This window comes from Salvia splendens, chromosome 4, assembly GCF_004379255.2.
Source record: "Salvia splendens isolate huo1 chromosome 4, SspV2, whole genome shotgun sequence".
NCBI classification, from domain to species: domain Eukaryota; kingdom Viridiplantae; phylum Streptophyta; class Magnoliopsida; order Lamiales; family Lamiaceae; genus Salvia; species Salvia splendens.
The window spans coordinates 37,714,219-37,733,933 of record NC_056035.1 but is presented as its reverse complement, the minus strand read 5'-3'; the positions used below and the strand labels follow the sequence as shown (position 1 = coordinate 37,733,933).

The 19,715-nt window shown below is 38.7% G+C and overlaps 3 protein-coding genes across 11 annotated transcripts; 2 read left to right on the top strand and 1 right to left on the bottom strand.

Annotated features, from left to right (window-relative positions):
- The first annotated feature begins 1,659 nt into the window (after window positions 1–1,659).
- LOC121799850 (signal peptidase complex catalytic subunit SEC11A-like) lies at window positions 1,660–11,491 on the top strand. 3 transcript variants are annotated; one of them, XR_006050376.1, is made up of 9 exons: window positions 1,660–1,865; window positions 2,548–2,660; window positions 3,137–3,208; window positions 3,638–3,673; window positions 4,211–4,256; window positions 4,537–4,624; window positions 7,018–7,075; window positions 7,228–7,379; window positions 10,877–11,285. XR_006050376.1 is itself a non-coding variant. In XM_042199358.1 (8 exons), exons 1-8 carry the CDS (start codon window positions 1,787–1,789, stop codon window positions 7,276–7,278), a joined length of 543 nt encoding a protein of 180 aa, XP_042055292.1. In that variant the 5' UTR covers window positions 1,660–1,786; the 3' UTR covers window positions 7,279–7,447. The 3 variants fall into 3 exon arrangements, 1 of the variants encoding a protein (XP_042055292.1); XM_042199358.1 differs by lacking the exon at window positions 10,877–11,285 and having other exon boundaries at window positions 7,228–7,447; XR_006050375.1 differs by lacking the exons at window positions 1,660–1,865; window positions 2,548–2,660; window positions 3,137–3,208; ... (2 more) ...; window positions 4,537–4,624; window positions 7,018–7,075 and having other exon boundaries at window positions 7,274–10,747; window positions 10,877–11,491.
- Window positions 9,333–14,895, top strand: LOC121801108 (receptor-like protein EIX1). Its single transcript, XM_042200567.1, has 2 exons — window positions 9,333–9,824; window positions 11,827–14,895. The coding sequence occupies exons 1-2, from the start codon at window positions 9,333–9,335 to the stop codon at window positions 14,893–14,895; spliced, it is 3,561 nt and encodes a 1,186-aa protein (XP_042056501.1).
- Window positions 14,896–15,916: 1,021 nt separating this feature from the next.
- LOC121799849 (chaperone protein dnaJ 49-like) lies at window positions 15,917–19,185 on the bottom strand. Of its 7 annotated transcripts, none has more exons than XR_006050370.1 (3): window positions 16,538–19,185; window positions 16,265–16,388; window positions 15,917–16,160 (listed from the first exon to the last, which is right to left on the bottom strand). XR_006050370.1 is itself a non-coding variant. In XM_042199356.1 (2 exons), exon 1 carries the CDS (start codon window positions 19,008–19,010, stop codon window positions 17,913–17,915), a length of 1,098 nt encoding a protein of 365 aa, XP_042055290.1. In that variant the 5' UTR covers window positions 19,011–19,185; the 3' UTR covers window positions 15,917–16,160; window positions 17,874–17,912. The 7 variants fall into 7 exon arrangements, 2 of the variants coding, with proteins under 2 accessions (XP_042055290.1, XP_042055291.1); XR_006050373.1 differs by having other exon boundaries at window positions 17,874–19,185; XR_006050374.1 differs by having other exon boundaries at window positions 16,265–16,318; window positions 17,874–19,185.
- Window positions 19,186–19,715: the final 530 nt, after the last annotated feature.

The following is a 19,715-nucleotide window of genomic DNA, read 5'->3' as shown; positions in this document are numbered from 1 at the left end:
TTATAATAATAATAATAATAATTATTATTATTATTATTATATCTACGAATATTATAATTAAATAAATTTTATAATTTAAAATTTCACTACGATTTTGATGATTAGTTATTAATTTATAAAATAGTAATTAGTATTAATTATTATAAATTTTATATTATATAATTATATTTTAATTATTTAATAAATTTATTTATATAATTATTATATAATTATTAATTATTATGATAATAAAAATTATACAGTATATGAATATTATAATAACATAGTTACAATTACGATAATTTTAATTATAGTTATTTATTATACTGAAATTAATATGATTTATAATATTAATTATTTTTTAAAATATTGTTAATAATAATAATACTATATAATATATTGCATTAAATATGTAAGAATCCAAAATTGGGAAAATGAATACCTAAGAAAAGTTAGGATTCATAATCCGGGAAAGTTGTACTAACTTTCCTTATTCTCGGGATTCTGATTACTTTCCCAATTTGACCCAAACAAACAGAAGAATTTAAAATTTAAGGAATTAGATTAATTTCCCAGACAGAATCCTGACAACCAAACATGGCCTTAAAGTAAATTTTCCAGAATTCCAGTGATCTTTATATTTTTATTTATACTAATACCCACAAATTATTTGATTAAAAGATAGTAATATTTGTTAGTATCTGTATTTATTGTTAAGGCAAATTCAGGGTTAATTCTTTTTTAGTTCTAGGGTGTTTTTACATTCCATGAGTGTACTGGGCTTTTTTTAAATTCCGTCTTTGGGAGAGACGCATGACTCACATACGTTGCCCGTTAATTAAACGCATGACCGTGATGCGTTTTAGTGTAAGACGCATGACCTTAATGCGTCTTTCAATTTTTTTTTATTTTAATTGAACGAAACACATAACACACATGCGTCTTCCTTAGAATCCTCCAAAAACATTGTCTTCGTCTTCGAAAGGGCTTCGCGTGAGTATCTTGCACGCCCCCATCGGAGTCCGGATGAGAGAGTTATGGCCATTATACGAAAGTCGCGCATTGAAGCGCGGATGTCTCCAAAAGACATGTCATTGTCATTGGTCGATGAATGCCCTTGGTGGGGTTGATCAAATGATGCGAAATTATTCGTAACAAGCATTAAATGAGAAATTATTCGTAACACAAAAAAGACATTCTCATTTAATGCTTGTTACGAATAATTTCGCATCATTTGATTAACACCACCAAGGACATTCATCGACCAATGACGAGGACATGTCTTTTGGAGTCATCTGCGCTTCAATGCGCGACTTTCGTATAATGGCCATAACTCTCTCATCCGGACTCCGATGGGGGCGTGCAAGATACTCACGCGAAGCCCTTTCGAAGACAAAGACAATGTTTTTGGAGGATTCCAGAGAAGACACATGTGTGTCATGCGTTTTACCCTAAGACGCATGTCCGTCATGCATCGTTCAATTAAAATAAAAAAAATTGAAAGAGGCATTAAGGTCATGCGGCTTACACTAAAACCCATCACGGTCATGCGTTTAATTATCGCGTGACGCATGTGAGTCATGTGTCTCTCCCAAAGCCGGAATTTTAAAAAAGCACAGTACACTTATGGAATGTAAAAATACCCTAGAACTAAAAAAAAGAATTAAACCGGCAAATTCATTTCCCCCTTTTGCTGTTACTCCCCTTTGACCTCCATTAGCAATTCTCAGTAAATTGAGCGTTTCGACTCCGAACCTAATACTGCTGTATTGCTAATTTTCTAACGCGCACACACAGAGCTGCGAAGATGGGGTGGATCGGAGAGCAGATCGATTCTATCAAATCCTTGAATTTCAGACAAGTTCTCACTCAAGCCGTCAGCCTTGGTTCGAGCAATAGACTTGCTTTTTTATTTAGTTTTTATGATTGCACAATTGTTTCGTGATTTTCTGAATGATGATAAGAGGTTTTCTTTCCCCTTCTCTCTTCCAATTTTTTGGTTGCTTTCGTTTGTGTGTTTGACTGTTTTTGAATATGTGAATTCATGTGCGACTGTCTGTCCTCTCGTTTTAGTTAACTTTCCCTTTAGATTCGGAGTATATTTCGCTGAGATTTCTGTGTTTTTTGGTTGATTATTCATCGTGCACTTCATTTAATTGAATATTCCTTGTATAAAGTGAATGAAAGCTGAATTATTGTATCAACTAAAGTTGTAGTGTTGACACCTTAAAGTTGGGGGATTTCTTCATTTAAAGTTTGCATTTTATGAAATAGATTTGTAGGGGTGATTATTTATTTATTGCCTCTTTTGTTCTCTGATTCTTCTCCTTGGTTACATGAAGCTTATGTGAGTGTGCTGTCTGTTCATATCGAAAACTAGCTCTGGCCTTGTAATATGGAGTCGAGTACCAACTCTGGACATTATGACATTTAATGATTCGCTCATCTGAAGATTGTTTGATGCATGTTGCTAGGATTTTTGTTAATTACGCCATTATTTTCATTCTCTCTTGTTTTTTAAAGGGCAATTTGTCTGATTTGGTTTTTCATTTTAACGAATTGGTCCAGGTATGATCGTCACATCAGCACTTATTATATGGAAAGGATTAATGTGTGTTACTGGCAGTGAATCACCGGTAGTTGTTGTGCTTTCTGGAAGTATGGAGCCTGGTTTTAAAAGGGTGAGCGCTTTGATTACATTACATCAGATGTTAATAACAACATTAATGATGAATCTGCCATGTTCTTACTTAGTATCGTGGCCATGGGATTTACTTCATGTGCAAAAGTATTATAGCTGGCTAATAAAGGGTGTTTAAAATTTTGTGTATCACTTAAGCCGATTCTTGGCCCTTTATCAACCCCGCCTTGCTGCCACATACCTTTTTCTTCAAAGGGAAGGAGGGACCTTTAGATGATAGAATATTAAGACATTAGAATACTCATAAATAGTAGTGCTGCAACCTTTCCTATTTCTGTTTCATGTATCCTAGTACACAAATTTTTCCATGGTTCGCATGAATCATATCTCGATAGATGTCTGGTTCACAGGGAGCTACTCAAACCTGGTATCTGTGTTGTATTATGTCTAGCCTATTAATATACTTTTCTACTTTCCATTTTCCTTAATTTTAACTCGTTCATTTACTTTTTTCAGGGGGACATATTGTTCTTGCATATGAGCAAGGACCCTATTCGTGCTGGAGAAATTGTTGTCTTTAATGTTGATGTATGTGGTATCGGTATCATATTATTTTAGTATTGTTGCAGTCCTTGCTTATCTTTGGTTCACAGAACTAAATTTTTTTTACCATAACCAGTGCTAAATAAAATCCAACCCCAAAGAGTTTACTTGTCCTCTGAGATATGTGATAATTCAAGATTTCAAATCTGTGGTCTTCTGTGCATTTGTATTGATTCATGGGGAATGCATTACATGATCATTGAGGTCTACAAAAACCCAATGAAGAAAAGACATTTGCAGATGTTAATTTTATTACTTAATAGTACATTTTTAGAATTTTGTGACATGCTCTTACTTCTAAAATGAGAGGCATATCTTGTCTCCAAATTTGGTGTCTGGGTTACAGGCTTTGCATGTAAATTAAATCATTGTAATTTTATCCCAAGCTCATTAACTTCCTTTACTTTCTGACAGGGGCGTGAAATTCCTATTGTCCACCGAGTTATAAAGGTATGATAGGTAATAGTTTTCATCTTAAGTACCCATTTACATAGTAGCTAAGGAACTATATCCCTGTAAGAAAAGAGTAGCTGTAAACGGTGAAAATCGTCAACTCATTGGGTAGCTGAAAACCTTTTCAGGTAGAGTGGGAGAATTAATAGGATGGAAAGTCAGTTTCATGCTACACCATGAATATATTTGAAAGGGAATGAGATTTTTGTGTTACATTACCTCGAACAGCATAGTAGGATTTGTTGTCTTCTGTAGATCTATAGAAATAATCATTGTGATTAAGCTTGGCGGATGCATGTACGTTTTACTGTCCCTATCTAGCTTAAAAACAGTTGCATCTCCGTGTCTAGCTTAAAAAAGAGTTGTATTGGGGAATATCATCCTACACCTTGCTGTAGTATAAGTAGTACATGTGGCAAAAGAACTAAGTCCATACGATGTATGTGCAGTTGTGCTTGCTTTATAAACAAAGCTTTATCTTTATGTGCTCTTGTTCCTTGATACTCTCATATTAACCATTAGTTGCTTATCTAGGTTCATGAACGTGAAGATACTGGAGAAGTTGATGTCCTTACGAAAGGTATGTTGTTTGAAATATTATTATTTGTCATAATAAAAATATTACTTTTGGTTACACCTAGATAAAATATATGCACTGAAAATGTAAGTACTGAAATTTATGAAATGTTAGTGTCTTGAAGTACATTTGATTTTTGAAACATCTGCTAGTTGTTTATGATTGGGATTACGCAGGCGTTATAAATAATTTTATGGCTCTATCTTCTTCTAGCAACAGACAGTCCAAAATTTCTCGAGAAAATGATGTTGGTACTCATGTTAGTCTGCACTTTGTTTACCAGGAGATAACAATTTCGGAGATGACAGACTTCTCTACGCTCAGGGTCAGCTCTGGTTGCAGAGGCACCATATTATGGGAAGAGCTGTTGGGTGAGTTCCTAGTTGAAATGAAATTCCAGAATTATTTATGTAACTTGTGAATTGTGATACGTTCTGGCATGGCTCACGTAATTTGAGTTATTATATGTCTGACTAAGGACAGCATTATTTACCTTGTTCTTCTCTGGAAGCCAAGGATTGAGAATCCAGTGTTGTTAGGGCCCCGGGTCGGTCCGGGGCGATGAGGCTGGACCCCGGGTCATGGGGCGCCGGGGCGAGGAACCCACGAATCGGGGCGCAAAATTATTTATTATTTATATATTAGTAATAATAATGATTAAATATAAGTCACTAATATATAAATATTGATACTTACATAACAGGAAGAAAAAATATTTAAAATTCAATCTGACATTGGGTAGAAAATAATTATCGAAGGAACTATAGTCTATTTACTTGTTTTGATATTTAATTAATGAATTTTATAATTAAGTTATTTTGGGAAAACATGAAAAGTTGGCAATAATAATAAATTAATAGTATAAAAAAGAGGAAAAGTAAAAAGTTGAAATGATTAAAGGCAAAAAGGGGCGGTGGGTGCTTAGGTTTTATCAAAAGGACTCCATATTAAAATACTAATAAAATAAAAACTAAAGGCCAATGTAGGTCCTTAACATATTGCGATTTTTTTATTTTAGTCCAAAACATTATCTTTTGAATTATTCGGTCCCTCACAAATAAAAACGGGTCACATTTGGTCCATTTTGGATGGTTCCGTAAAAATTTGACGAAAACCCTAAACCCAAACCTCCCTCACCACCTCCGCCACGGCATCCACCTTCCATCATCTCTCGGCCTCACCCACCGTCTCATCCCTCAGCCTCACCCCCTCCTTACATCATCTCCCTCACCACCTCCGCCACGGCGTCCACCTTTCTCGCCTCGCTCAACTCAGCAATCAATCCCCCGTAGACGTCTTCCGGTGTTGCCACAACCACGATTGGAGAGGAGGAGGTGGAACTGCGGCAGAGGGAGGCAGTCGTAGCGGAGGGTGCCTGGACGACGGCGAGGGCGAGGGGTAGGTGGTCGATGGAGTGGTCGAGGGTGAGGGAGAGGGAGAGGAGGCGAGACGACGAATTGACCGATTTTCGAACGAGTCAGAAATAGGTAATTGCAGGTGCCGCAATCGAGGGTGTATCCGATCGATTTCATCTCCGGCAAAATTAGCGACGACGACGCCTTCCAGAGTTGCCGTAACCACGATTTGAGAGGAGGTGGTGGAACTGCAGCGGGGGGAGGCAGCCGTAGCGGAGGGTGCCTGGACGACGGCGAGGGCGAGGGAGAGGTGGTCGATGGAGGGGTTGAGGGTGAGGGAGAGGAGGCGAGACGGCGACTTGACGGTGAGCAGCAGCGGCAGAACACCGGGAGTCGGAAGCCGGCATGTTTCCGTCAAATTTTTGAATTTCCGTCCAAATTTGGAATTTCTGTCAAATTTTTGACTGAACCGTCCAAAATGGACTAAATGTGACCCGTTTTTATTTGTAAGGGACCGAATAAGTTCAAAAGATAATGTTTTGAACCAGAATAAAAAAATCGCAATATGTTAAGGACCAAAATGGGCCTTTAGTCTAAAATAAAAAAAAAAGTTTCAGCTTCCTCCCTCTTTACACAAAAACGGATTCACGCCCCCTTCGTCGACCCAGGCGTGCCCTGATCGCGCCCCCACTGCGCCCCACGATCTCGCTCGGCTCACCCATGTTGGGGCGAAGCCGGACTCGACCCTGGCGACCCGCGCCCCGAGCGCGTTTTTAACAACACTGTGAGAATCTGAGAAAATTGTTGGTGAAACCCGATTTAAATCAATATAATCAATTCTGAGGTTCCATAGCTTAAAGTTCTATTATGCTTGCTGTTGGAGCCCTATTTGTCCTTCATTTTAGGTCCGCTAATTCCTTTAACTGGGTGCACGTTGAACTCTTGAGCTTTACAAAAGTATAAATTACTATTCTTAACTTTGTAGTTCTTTCTTTTTGTCCCTCAAGTTCGAGAATTCTAGAGCTTCTCTAGGACTCTGCAGCTAAGTTTCTAAATAAGTTTGTACATTTTGGAGTAACTTCTTAAATGCTCAATTATATTTTGCATTATTCTTAGTAGCATAAACCAGTCTTCGTTCGTGGTCATATTTTACTTCCTCGATATACTCATAAACATTATATTCATCTTCCCCTTCACAATCCCATGGAACACTAGCACTTTACATATATGATATTCAGTCAACACTACGTGTCATACTACTGTTATATTATTTGCTTTGACGCTCTTGAATTACTTGAGTTCTTGTTACTTTCTTAACTAAATTTGCACATTTTGGTCGATTACCAATAACACTGTATGTTCTGAGATCTGATGAGAGCCATCAACACTTTCAATACTGCTTTTTGCAGATTCTTGCCATATGTAGGCTGGGTTACGATAATCATGACTGAGAAGCCGATCATCAAGGTTAGCTTTTTATACAAACCTATAGAACAGCCTTGAGTTCTTGACATACCTAACGAACTCTTTCATGTTTATAGTTTATTTGTTTGGATATTATGTCAAGAGGCCGTTACGTTAGCTAAAGTCAAGTTTGTGTTTGATTTGACTCGGTGCAGTATATATTGATTGGCGCCTTGGGGTTGCTGGTCATTACTTCAAAAGAGTAGAGGGGCGAGGTCTGTGCCAACTTTGACATTGGAGAGATTATGGAAAGGGATAGGAATATTGAAGAGAAATATCAACATAGACTGATCTGTATCTCTTGACTGTAAGTTCAGCTCCAAAGGGAATTAAATTCTTATTAGCTTGATTTGAGCCTTTTAGGTGTTTCCTTGAGCTTTATGGTTTCTTGTTTATGCTGAGCTTTCAACTTGCATGTTTTCTGCTTTCTCGGCCTCGATTGCTTGTTTCATTTGGTAGATGGATATACGAGTTTATTCTAACATGGGTTGAAAATTGTTCATTTGAGACTCTCAGTTAACGAATAACAATTTTGAAATTGAATTAAATACCAAAACACTGATCATTGAAGTAAAAAAAGAAATAAAAAAGAAAATAGTGAAGGAGATCCGGTTGGCAGTCTTTGGACCCTTGAAAAGTAGGATTTTCATGTGTCGTAATTTCGTTGGCTACTAAGCAATGTCGTGAAAATGAAGGAACTCTTGAAGATGACAACCTAATTCGTACGGTCATTTTCTCTATTCACGTGGGAGATAATTTTTTTATAAAAAATAATTATAGTTTTAGAATCATAACATATTCTCATAAAAAAAATTTCCTTACATTTGTACTTTCTTGTCAAAATGGCCTAGTTATTTTTATGAGGGCTAACACTAACTGATTTAGATGAAGCTTTTTAAGAGAATCATATCTGTGGAGATAAAACTGGAAACCGAGTATAATTGAAAAAATAGTTAAAGAATTGTAAATGTATGAGAGTAAAAGATTGGTACTTAGGGAGCATTAAATAGTTATAATTATTTGAGAGACGACCTAGAATTTTCTGAAACGTGAGAAATGCTCTTCAAATCCCACTCCACTTTCATCAAGATCCAGTGAAATGAAATGATGATTACCTCAAAACACAGAGCTTTCTTCTTCTTCTTCTTCTTCTTCCTCAGCACCATCTTCAATTTCAATTCCTTCACATCAACCTATGGCAACACCACTTTCTGCCACAAAATCGAAAAACAAGCCCTCCTAACCTTGAAGCAATCCATAAGCTTAAACAACTTCACCCTCTCCTCATGGAACACCACCAACTCCAACTGCTGCACATGGAACGGCGTCGTTTGCAGCGTTCCAACCGGCCACGTCCACGGCCTCCATCTCAGTTCTCACTCCTTACACGGCAATATCAATCTGTCCACTCTCCTTCGTCTCAAGCACCTCACCTATCTTGATCTGAGCCACAACCAATTCCAAGGAGCAATCCCTCCATCCATTGCGAGGCTAAAGAATCTCGAGTATCTGAATCTCTCCAATGCTGGATTCCACGGAGTGATTCCTCGGTCGATAGGGAATCTCTCGAGCCTACGCACTTTGGTTCTAGAAGGTTCTGGCCAGAAAGTGCATGAGCTTGGATGGCTGTCTTGTTTAGTCCGTTTGAAGCATCTCAACATGAACTTCATCGACCTCAGAAACGAAACCAACTGGTTGGGAATCATCGACGCTCTTCCTCATTTGGCTGAGCTCCATCTTCGTGGCTGCAAGCTTCTCTCACCTCTCTCCACACTTGATCATGTTAATGCCACTTCTCTAACATTTCTTGATCTCTCTAGAAACGAGCTCGCCTCTTTCTCCACTGCAGGGTGGATTTTCAGAAAAGGTAGCCTGAGGTTTCTTGATATGAGTCAAAACTATATCGAAGGCCATGTTCCATATACAAGCAATACAACGAAACTGCAACACATTGATCTCTCTTGGAATAAACTCAGCTCAGTAATCCCGGATTGGATTTACTCACGTCAAGATTTGAAGTTTGTGTATTTGGGCAATAACTTCTTGAATGGTACGATCTCCAAAAGGGTAGCGAATCTAACATCTCTTGACACTTTCAGTTTAAGCTATAACCAAATCTCTGGGGAAATACCGAGTGAGATCACTAGCTTGTGCGCGATACGAATATTGGACTTGTCTGGTAACAATTCTCGAAGGGAATATATCTGATGTATTTGAAAATATATCCCATTGCTTCCTGGAAGCAGTCGTAACATTGCGCATGAGGGAAAATAAACTGTCTGGTCACTTGACGAACCAGTTTGGCAAGTTCAAGAAACTGGGGTTTCTTGATCTCACCATAAACTCAATATCTGGCGTGATCCCAGACAGTTTATGTAAATCGTCGTGCCTAAGGATATTATGGCTTGCATTCAACAAACTGAGTGGAGAATTGCCAATGAGTATAGGGCAGCTTTTTAACTTGGAAAGTCTTACTTTTGGGAGGAATAAGTTGGAAGGGGTTGTGAATGAGACTCACTTTGAAAAACTCACAAAATTGAAGTACTTGTTTGCATCTGGCAATAACTTGAGTTTGAAAGTGAGCCCTAATTGGATTCCACCTTTCCAACTTGTGGAGGAGATTGGCATTGGATCTTGGAATCTTGGGACAGCTGAGATACCTTCATGGATTAATGAATTGCATAAGAATGTTTCAGTTCTTGATTTGTCTGATACTGGGCTATCTGGTGAAGTTCCAACATGGGTTTGGGGTGTAAGTATACTCAACCTCTCCCACAACCAGTTTCATGGAGAAATACCTGACTTTAAACCATGGAAGCATCACCATGCTTTTCCATATCAACGACGTATGTATTTGAGTTCAAATCGATTTAGTGGCTCGTTGCCCCGGGTTTCATATGATATGCTCGAGTTGGATCTTTCCAACAATTCATTTTCAGGAAGTTTATCACACTTTCTATGTGATGCCACATTTGATACTTATGTGAAGATTCTCCATTTGGGAAACAATTTGATAAGTGGGGAAATCCCAAATTGTTGGATGAAATGGTCTTCTTTGTAGGTGCGGGTAGTGTGTTGTTGTCGAACAAATCTTGGAGACAAGGCTATTTTGCATGGGCGGAGAGAGTTTGGCACAAGATTTATGTTTATATAACCATTAATGCATCACAATCTATATTGTGTGTATTATAGTTTAATGTATGTTTAGTGCTATTTGTTTGTTTTACCTCAAAACGCCTCAATGCATCACAATGTGGCGTTTGATGGTTGTATCCCCGGTGGAACAGCTGCCGCTCAAGCCTGCAGTTATGCACTATGATCGTATGGTACTCTTCCTCAACCCGTATCAACTGCAACGCGCTCGTGGCTATTAGGCTGATGGTGCTGCTCGAATTTGTGTGAGTTGGCAAAATAGTTTGCCCCCTTCGCCGTAGTAAAGCTAACATCATGGTAGCATGTTCAGAGTGAGGGAGTATACCGGCTGTGATGAAGCCAAGATGTTCACCAACAACATCATTAAAGCATAATAAGTTCCAAGTATATTTGGTGTTCCAAGTATACTGTTAACGAATAATTATAGAGAGAGATGGCATGAACTCAAATAAGATATAAGCTGGTCTATTTTAAGAGTTAGATTACCATATGGTGAAGGGTATCAAATGGAAAAAGAACAAGGTAGTAATATCTCAGATTAGATTATTACATAATTTCATGCAATATTTCCATTTTTAGAGGACAATTATTCGCGTCTTGTATCTTACATGTCCATACATATTAATAAGCTGCCTCATTCCCTCTTTACAGTCTCTCTACAAAATAATAGAGATGGAGCATACACATGTATTGAAGCCTGACACAGGTTCCGAAAAGAACGCAACAATCTGTTGGTCGGGGTGAAGAAAGTAGTGTTTGGATTGTCGACTGCAACAACAGTTTGATTTGGGTCAAGCCCGCACGGATTTGTTCTTGGGCCACTCCCAAAAGGCCTCAAACTAATTGGAGTTGGACAAGAATTATATACGCCTTCCAACTTCCCTCGCAAATTTTGAAAAACATTTTGATTTTGGTTTAGTGTAAACAGGTTTTAGAATAAAGGGGTGAGGTCTGTGCCAACTTTGACATTGGAGAGATTATGGAAAGGGATAGGAATATTGAAGAGAAATATCAACAACATAGACTGATCTGTATCTCTTGACTGTGTAAGTTCAGCTCCAAAGAGAATTAAAATTCTTATTAGCTTGATTTTGAGGTATTTCCTTGAGCTTTATTTTATGGTTTCTTGTTTATGCTCAGCTTTCAATTTCTGCTTTCTCGGCCTCAATTGCTTGTTTCATTTGGTATGTGGATCGATACGACTTTATTCTAACCTGGGCTGAAAACTGTGCATCTAAATTGAATAGTAAAAATTTTGAAACTGAATTAAATCCCCAAAAATGAAAAAACTGATCGTTGAAGAAAAAAACAAAATAGAAAAGGAGATACGGTAGGCAGTCTTGACACGCCATGAAAAAGTCGGATTTATGTGGCGGAATTTCGTTGAGTCTGCTAGCAAAGTCGTGAAAAGGATTACTTCCTTTTGAAGATGATAACCTAATTTACTTGTAAGATTATTTTCTTCTCGCTACACGTGACAGATAATTTTTTTATAATTAGAATCACTAAGAATAAATTAGTTTGTCAAAATATGACTACTTTTTTCTTAATTTCGTGTTGTTGGCTACATAGATCATTTTCATGCTTATTTTCATATTCAGACATTACTTGATCATGCCACATTCGTCAAAATTCAGTCAAATGAAATGATGATTACCTCTAAACACACAGCTTTCTTCTTCCTCATCACCATCTTCTTCAATTCCAATTCCTTCACATCAACCTATGCCAACAACACCACTTTCTGCCACAAAATCGAAAAACAAGCCCTCCTAACCTTGAAGCAATCCTTAAACTTAAACAACTCCACCCTCTCCTCATGGAACACCACCAACTCCAACTGCTGCACATGGAACGGCGTCGTTTGCAGCGTTCCAACCGGCCATGTCCATCGCCTCCACCTCAGTTCTCACTCTTTACCCGGCAAGATCAATCTCTCCACTCTCCTCGACCTCAAGCACCTCACCTATCTTGATCTGAGCCACAACCAATTCCAAGGATCAATCCCTCCATCCATTGCGAGGCTTAAAAATCTCGAGTATCTGAATCTCTCCAACGCCGGATTCCACGGAGAGATTCCTCGTTCGATAGGGAATCTCTCGAGCCTACGAACTTTGGTTCTAGAAGGCTCTGGTCAGAGAGTGCATGGGCTTGGATGGCTGTCCGGTTTAGTCCTTTTGAAGCATCTGAACATGAACTTCGTCGACCTCGGAAAGGAAACCAACTGGTTGCAAATCATCAACGCTCTTCCTCGTTTGGCTGAGCTCCATCTTCGTGGCTGCAAGCTTCCCTCACCTCTCTCCACACTTGATCATGTTAATGTCACTACTTCTCTAACATTTCTTGATCTCTCTAGGAACGAGCTCGCCTCTTTCTCCGGGTGGATTTTCAGACAAGGTAACCTTAGGTTTCTCAATATGAGTCGAAACTATATCGAAGGCCATGTTCCATCTACAAGCAATACAACGAAACTGCAACACATTGATCTCTCTTGGAATAAACTCAGATCAGGAATCCCAGATTGGATTTACTCATGCCAAGATTTGAAGGTTGTGTATTTGGGCAACAACTTCTTGAATGGTACGATCTCCAAAAGGGTAGCGAATCTAACATCTCTTGACACTTTCAGTTTAAGCTATAACCAAATCTCTGGGGAAGTACCGAGTGAGATCACTAGTTTGTGCACCATACGAATATTGGACTTGTCTGGTAACAATCTCGAAGGGAATATATCTGATTTATTTGCAAATATGTCTCATTGCTTCTTGGAAGCAGTCGTAACATGGCGCATGAGGGAAAATAAACTGTCTGGTCACTTGACGGGCAAGTTTGGCGAGTTCAAGAAACTGACATTTCTTGATCTTACCAAGAACTCGATATCCGGAGTGATCCCACACAGTTTAGGTGAATCATCAAGCCTAAGGAGATTATGGCTTGGATTCAACAAACTGAATGGAGAATTGCCAATGAGTATAGGGCAGCTTTCTAACTTGGAAAGTCTTACTTTTGGGAGGAATATGTTGGAAGGGATTGTGAATGAGACTCACTTTGAAAAACTCACAAAATTGAAGTACTTGTTTGCATCTGGCAATAACTTGAGTTTGAAAGTTAGCCCTAATTGGATTCCACCTTTCCAACTTGTGGAGGAGCTTGGCATTGGATCTTGGAATCTTGGGACAGGTTCTGAGATACCCTCATGGATTCATGGATTGCATAAGAATGTTTCAGTTCTTGATTTGTCTGATATTGGGCTATCTGGTGAAGTTCCAACATGGGTTTGGGGTGTAAGTATACTCAACCTCTCCCACAACCAGTTTCATGGAGAAATACCTGACTTTAAACCATGGAAGCATCACCTTGCTTTTCCATATCATCGACGTATGTATTTGAGTTCAAATCGATTTAGTGACTCGTTGCCCCGGGTTTCATATGATATGCTCGAGTTGGATCTTTCCAACAATTCATTTTCAGGAAGTTTATCACACTTTCTATGTGATGCCACATATGATACTTATGTATTGAAGATTCTCCATTTGGGAAACAATTTGATAAGTGGGGAAATTCCAAATTGTTGGATGAAATGGTCTTCTTTGGAGTATATCAATCTAGGGAATAATTTGATGTTTGGAAGAATCCCGAGCTCTATAGATTTATTGGCTAATTTGGTATCCTTGAATCTAGATGGAAACAAATTTTCAGGACAGATACCTTTGTCAATACAAAACTGCACCAAGCTAGTGAAGTTTGATGTTGGTGGGAATGACCTTGTTGGGAAAATACCAACATGGATTGGGACAAGCTTGTCCAATTTGATGTTTCTTGTATTGAGATCCAACAGATTTAGTGGTGAAATTCCTTCAAGTATATGTCACCTGAACGCACTCCAAGTCTTGGATATCTCAAGTAATGATCTCTCTGGGGTGATACCTTCTTGTATGCATAATCTAACAGCAATGGCTACAAGTAGAAGTTTTGAAGAATATGATGGTGGAGGGATACAATATTCTCAAGTGTTTGATACATTTATGGAGAGTGTCTCAATAGATACAAAGGGATCAGTGCTTCAATATGATACCATTCTTGTATTGGTGACAAGCATTAACCTCTCTTATAACAATCTCTCCGGGGAGATCCCGGGAGGAGTGACGAGCTTGGTCGAGCTCAAATTCTTGAATCTGTCGAGGAATCACTTGACAGGGCCGATCCCCCGTGGAGTTGGAGATATGAAGCAATTGGAGTCTCTTGATCTCTCAAGAAACTCCTTGGTTGGTGAGATTCCAGTTAGCATCACAGTACTCTCCTTTATGAGCTACCTTGACTTGTCTTATAATTTGTTGGAGGGAAGGATTCCAGAAAGTACTCAAATTCTTGGCATGGATGCTTCTAGCTTTGTTGGGAACCGTCTGTGTGGGCCGCCGTTGCCACATAACTGCACCAATTCTCGTGACGAAGAGGAGGAGGATGAGGATGGTGATGAGGGTGAGATAGATTGGTTTTATGTGTTTGTGACGTCGGGATATTTTGTTGGATTTGTAGGTGCGGGTAGTGTATTGGTGTTGAACAAATCTTGGAGACAAGGCTATTTTGCGTGGGCGGAGAGAGCCTGGCACAAGATTTGTGTTTATTCCACCATTAAATGGGTGAGGCTCAAATTAGCATTGGGCGGATGATTAGGGAGTAGTAGTTCAAGTAAGTCAAATCTATATTATGTTATTGTTTAATATCTCTTATTTGTGTATATATATATATACGAGAAATGATATGCTACATACGAGCACTATACATGAGATCTCGTTTAATGCACATTTAACAAGAGTGGTGCTCATGTACTCTTATCAATACTTTATTCTGTACAAATGGCAATCCACACATACCTAAGTTAGAAAGCACTCAAAGTCAGGGACATAGAACCGGATCAACCGTTCCCTAAAAGTGACTTAACGCATCACAATGTTGCGTATGATGGCTGTATCCCCAGTGGAGCAATTGCTGCTCACTCCTGCAGTTCTGCACTAGGATTGTATGGTACTCTTTCTCAACCTGATGCTCAACTGCAATGCGCTCATGGCTATTAGTCGGATGGTGCTGCTTGAATTTATGAGAGTTAGCAAAATAGTTCACCCCCTTTGCCGTAGTAAACCTAACATCATGGTGGTGAGTTCTAGTGAGGGAGTAAACTGGTTCTGATGAAGCCAAGATGTTACCCAACATGATCATTACTGTAATAGAATGGAAGAGTGAGGTATGTCCCAACTTTGTCATTGGAGATGTCATAGAAAGAAATATGATTGTTAAGGAGAAATCAAAAACAATTGAAAGTTGATGTATATTTGGTGTTTCCTTGAGCTTCTTTATATATCTTGTTGTTTATGCAGTTTCTTGTCCTTTAACGGGTATTATTTGATTGTATATCAAATTTTAACCTCATGGTAGCTTTATAGTTCGAACTTAAAATGTTTACACTTATCTCCATTGTGACTCGAACTATTGAGTACTAAGGGAACGAGGAATTAAGTATCCATATTCGTAGTAATTTTATGTTCGGGAAAAATCATCACAGAGTCAAGATTTGAAAGATTTAAAACTCACTATTTTAAAAATTTTAACCCAACTAAGGGAATCACATAACGAGCACGCAAAGAAAGGAATCAGATTGCAAAACCATATTTATATGTAAAAGAATGCACAGGCTGAAAGCAGGAATATAATACTAACAGGTAGCAACTACACAAAAGTTGAATAGACATTTGGTATAATATAGTATGATTAAAATGTCGAATGACAAAAAAATATATGGTGTTGGAGTTGGACCATCCTCCTCTGTTATGTAGAATAAAGGCTTCATATGAATCTCTGTTTGCCACTGCAAACTTCTGATTCTCTGGTTCCACTAATTAATCACGAGTACACGCAAATCATACCGATTCTGGTTAATCTGCAACAACAACAACAACAAAAAAGAATGTGAAATCACATTTTGAAGATGAGCAAAAATGAATTTGGGACAAATTGATTAATGATTTAGGCTATAAGTTATACCATGTGATGGAATTATTCAGAAAGACAACACGAGCACACCATTTCAACTGCATGCTTCATTATATGCACACCATTCAGAATTGATTAATGATTTAGACGACATGAGACTCGAATAAGATATAAGCTGAGGTCAATATTTAAGATTAAGATTAGCCACATGATGAAATATATCCAAAACTAAAAAAGAACAAGGTAGTAAAATCTCAGAGTTAACAACAAATTCATTCAATATTTCCATTTTTAGAGGACAATTATTCATGTCTGGTATCTTACATGTCCATACATATCATTGAGTTGTCTCATTCCCTCTTTCCAATCTCTCTAATAGAGATGGAGCACACACACATTGAAGCCAGACACAAGCTCCCGAAAAGATCGCATCAATCTGTTGGTCGGGGTGAAGAAAGTAATTCCCTGTGCAGAGCAATCTGCCTCTGTTTTCCCCTATGGACAGGACTTTAGTTGACTAGGTACAGACACACTACTCAGATTACAGCACTCAACTAATTCCCTGGCATGTCTTAGCTTTGAGTAGATTTGTAAACTGCATCAGTAAATTAATTAGACAAAATTGTTTGGAAAAAAATATTAGGCAGGTTGCTTAAATTAAAATGGGCATATCTATCAACTAGTCTTGCATATGAATTCATCGAAACTATAATATTGCATTCAAACCCCAAAAAAGGAAAATAGAATATTGCATTCATGAGTATAAATCAGTCCAACAGAGATCACAAAAGAAACTCTATACCGCCATATCGTGATATGTTTAGAAAGAATTTAAAAAAAACGACAAACCAATAGAGTTATACAGCAACTACATTCAACTAACTGAAACAGTTATGCTGATCCTTAGACAACAGAACCTTTGAAACTGCTACTCATTTACTACACAAGTTCCTACTTCCTTAAATGTATTGATAAAATAAGGGCTCAATTTCACACCCAACGTCTACTTCTGGCTAAAGTGAGCATAGGATCATCCAGACCTGATGAGTTCATATTCACCATAATATTTGAGGTTATTCAATTGTTAGGAGAGCAGACATAAGCTCAAATCTGTAATTGAGGACGTTGAAAGTAGTAAGCATTTTCAAACAAACTACTACTTTGAGAAAGATATAATCTTATATATCAGACATAAATATTCAAAACAAATACTCAAGATAGCGCACTCGGGTACTTCCTACACTAGTATGTGTTACACATAAAACAATAACCAATAACTGACTACTATACTAAGCAATTAAATTTGACTAGTACATCTTCTCAAGCTTGACAAAACCATCAGCTTTATTCTCAAGGAAACTGAAATTTGCTCTCATTGTCAACATCCCTAGTCGTTTTAATGGTACATACAAGCAGTTTCCTATATGAATAAACATGCATCTATTCATCCCACTCCCAACGACAAAAGTCACTAATCAAGTTGGTCACTCCCAGACATATTGCAGCCTCACACATCTCAAGATTCCATCACCAGAAACCGTTATCAATAGAAACAAGAAAAAAAAACCATCGGCGACTAATTCAAATAGGATAACATATCCGACCATAGCAGCAAACAAAACATGAAAAGAATATCGGACCAAATCACAAATAAATAAACCTTTAATCATGTCACCATGGCGACATCCGCCTCAATGCTTCACTGAGCCAAAGCCTCAAAGCGCCTCAATGCATCACAATTTGGCGTCTCCCGCCTATATCCCCAATGAAGCTGCTGCCACTCAACCCTGCAGTTATGCACTAAGGAATTATGGTAATCGTCCTCAACACGTTGCTCAATTGCAACGCGTTCGTGACTATTAGCCGGATACTGCTGCTCGAATTTCCCAGAGTTGGCAAAATAGTTCACCCCCTTCGGTGTAGTGAACCTAACATCATGGTAGTTAGTCCGAGAGAGGGAGTAAGCTGGCTCCGAAGAGGGCATGAAGTTCACTAACAAGATGAGTATCACCGGCAGCAACTGCACCACAGTCCTCACCCAATTAGGGCTATGATCAACTCCAACTCCAGCTCCACCAGTTCTCACTCTCACACCTGGTCCGAACGCAAATCCCCCAAAATTCCCAGTCGTTGCAGGATGCATTCCCCCAAAGAAGAAATTCCTAAAAATCTCATCCGCATCAACGTCGGCTTCATAAAATCCGTTAAAACCACGCATTCCATGACCACCGCCTCCGCCTCTCCTCTCGTATACCGGCTCATCCGACCCCACGACGTCGTATTTCTTACGGCTCTCCTCATCGCTCAAGCACTGAAATGCCTTGGAAACCATCTTGAACGCCTCCTCCGCCCCTGGCGCTGTGTTCTTATCAGGATGGACCTTCAAAGAGAGCTTCCTATACGCCTTCCGAACATCCTCACCTGAGCAACTTTTCTCCACTCCTAAAATCTCGTAGTAATCCTTCTTCCTCTTAATATCTCTGACAATTGTCACCTGCTCCTCAGTATATGTCGCCGATGCGGTGGAAGAAGACGACGTCGATCGGGCGGCGGCCGGAGCCCTACGGCGGGGGCCAGTTTTCGATGGATCAGGAGGGCTTTCGTCGGTGGGTGACTTAGGGCTTTTGTCCTCCGGCGGTGAATCGCTGAGATTGGAGAGAAATTCGTCGATTTGGATAGACGGATCAAGCCTACGGGCTTTATTGAGGAATTTTAGGGCGCGATCTCTGTCGCCGGATTGAATTGAGTTCTTGGCGATGTTCAAACACTTCAATGCTTCATCTTTGTTGCCATCCATACTTTTCCTGCAATAAATTCTCTGCGGAGAGCAAAGGTGTATGCCGAGAATCGGAAGGCGAACTTACAGAAGAAATTGATTTGGATTGAATTGGGGGATTTGGGCGATGAACAAAGAGGGGTTTTGCTCTCTGCGAGATTCCGCAATTCAGATACCGATCAAAGTCAAGTGTATTTAGCAGGAAAAAATATTGTATACTAGTAATAAAATTATGTCCGTATTTTTTTGGTTAATTAGCGCGTATATTAAATTTTATTAATGAATACTATCACCTTAAATTCTATATTGTAAAAATAGCAAAATATTCAATTCTATTTTAATATATCAACTTTGAATTATGAGCATTCACAAATCACAATAACGGAGTCCTTCCATAGCCTCCAAAAAATTATTCCTGTCACATTATATGCCTTCCCAAAAGTATTTTACAGCCCTCCCAATAAATTCATTTAATCGTTGGTGCTTTTATATGAAATTAGAACAACTATAACGAAATCAATTGGAGAAAATAACATAGAAAAAAATACTCCTTCCGTCCCATTTAAAAATACACCCTCGGTGGACGACAGATCTGAATATGGATTTTGTCAGCGATTCCATGATGAGAAACACGACCAATCAAGTGGATAATCGAGTGAATGGGGGATTAATGTTGTTTTGTTGAGCGTTTTAGTTGCTTCGTCGTATCAATCGTAATTGTGGATG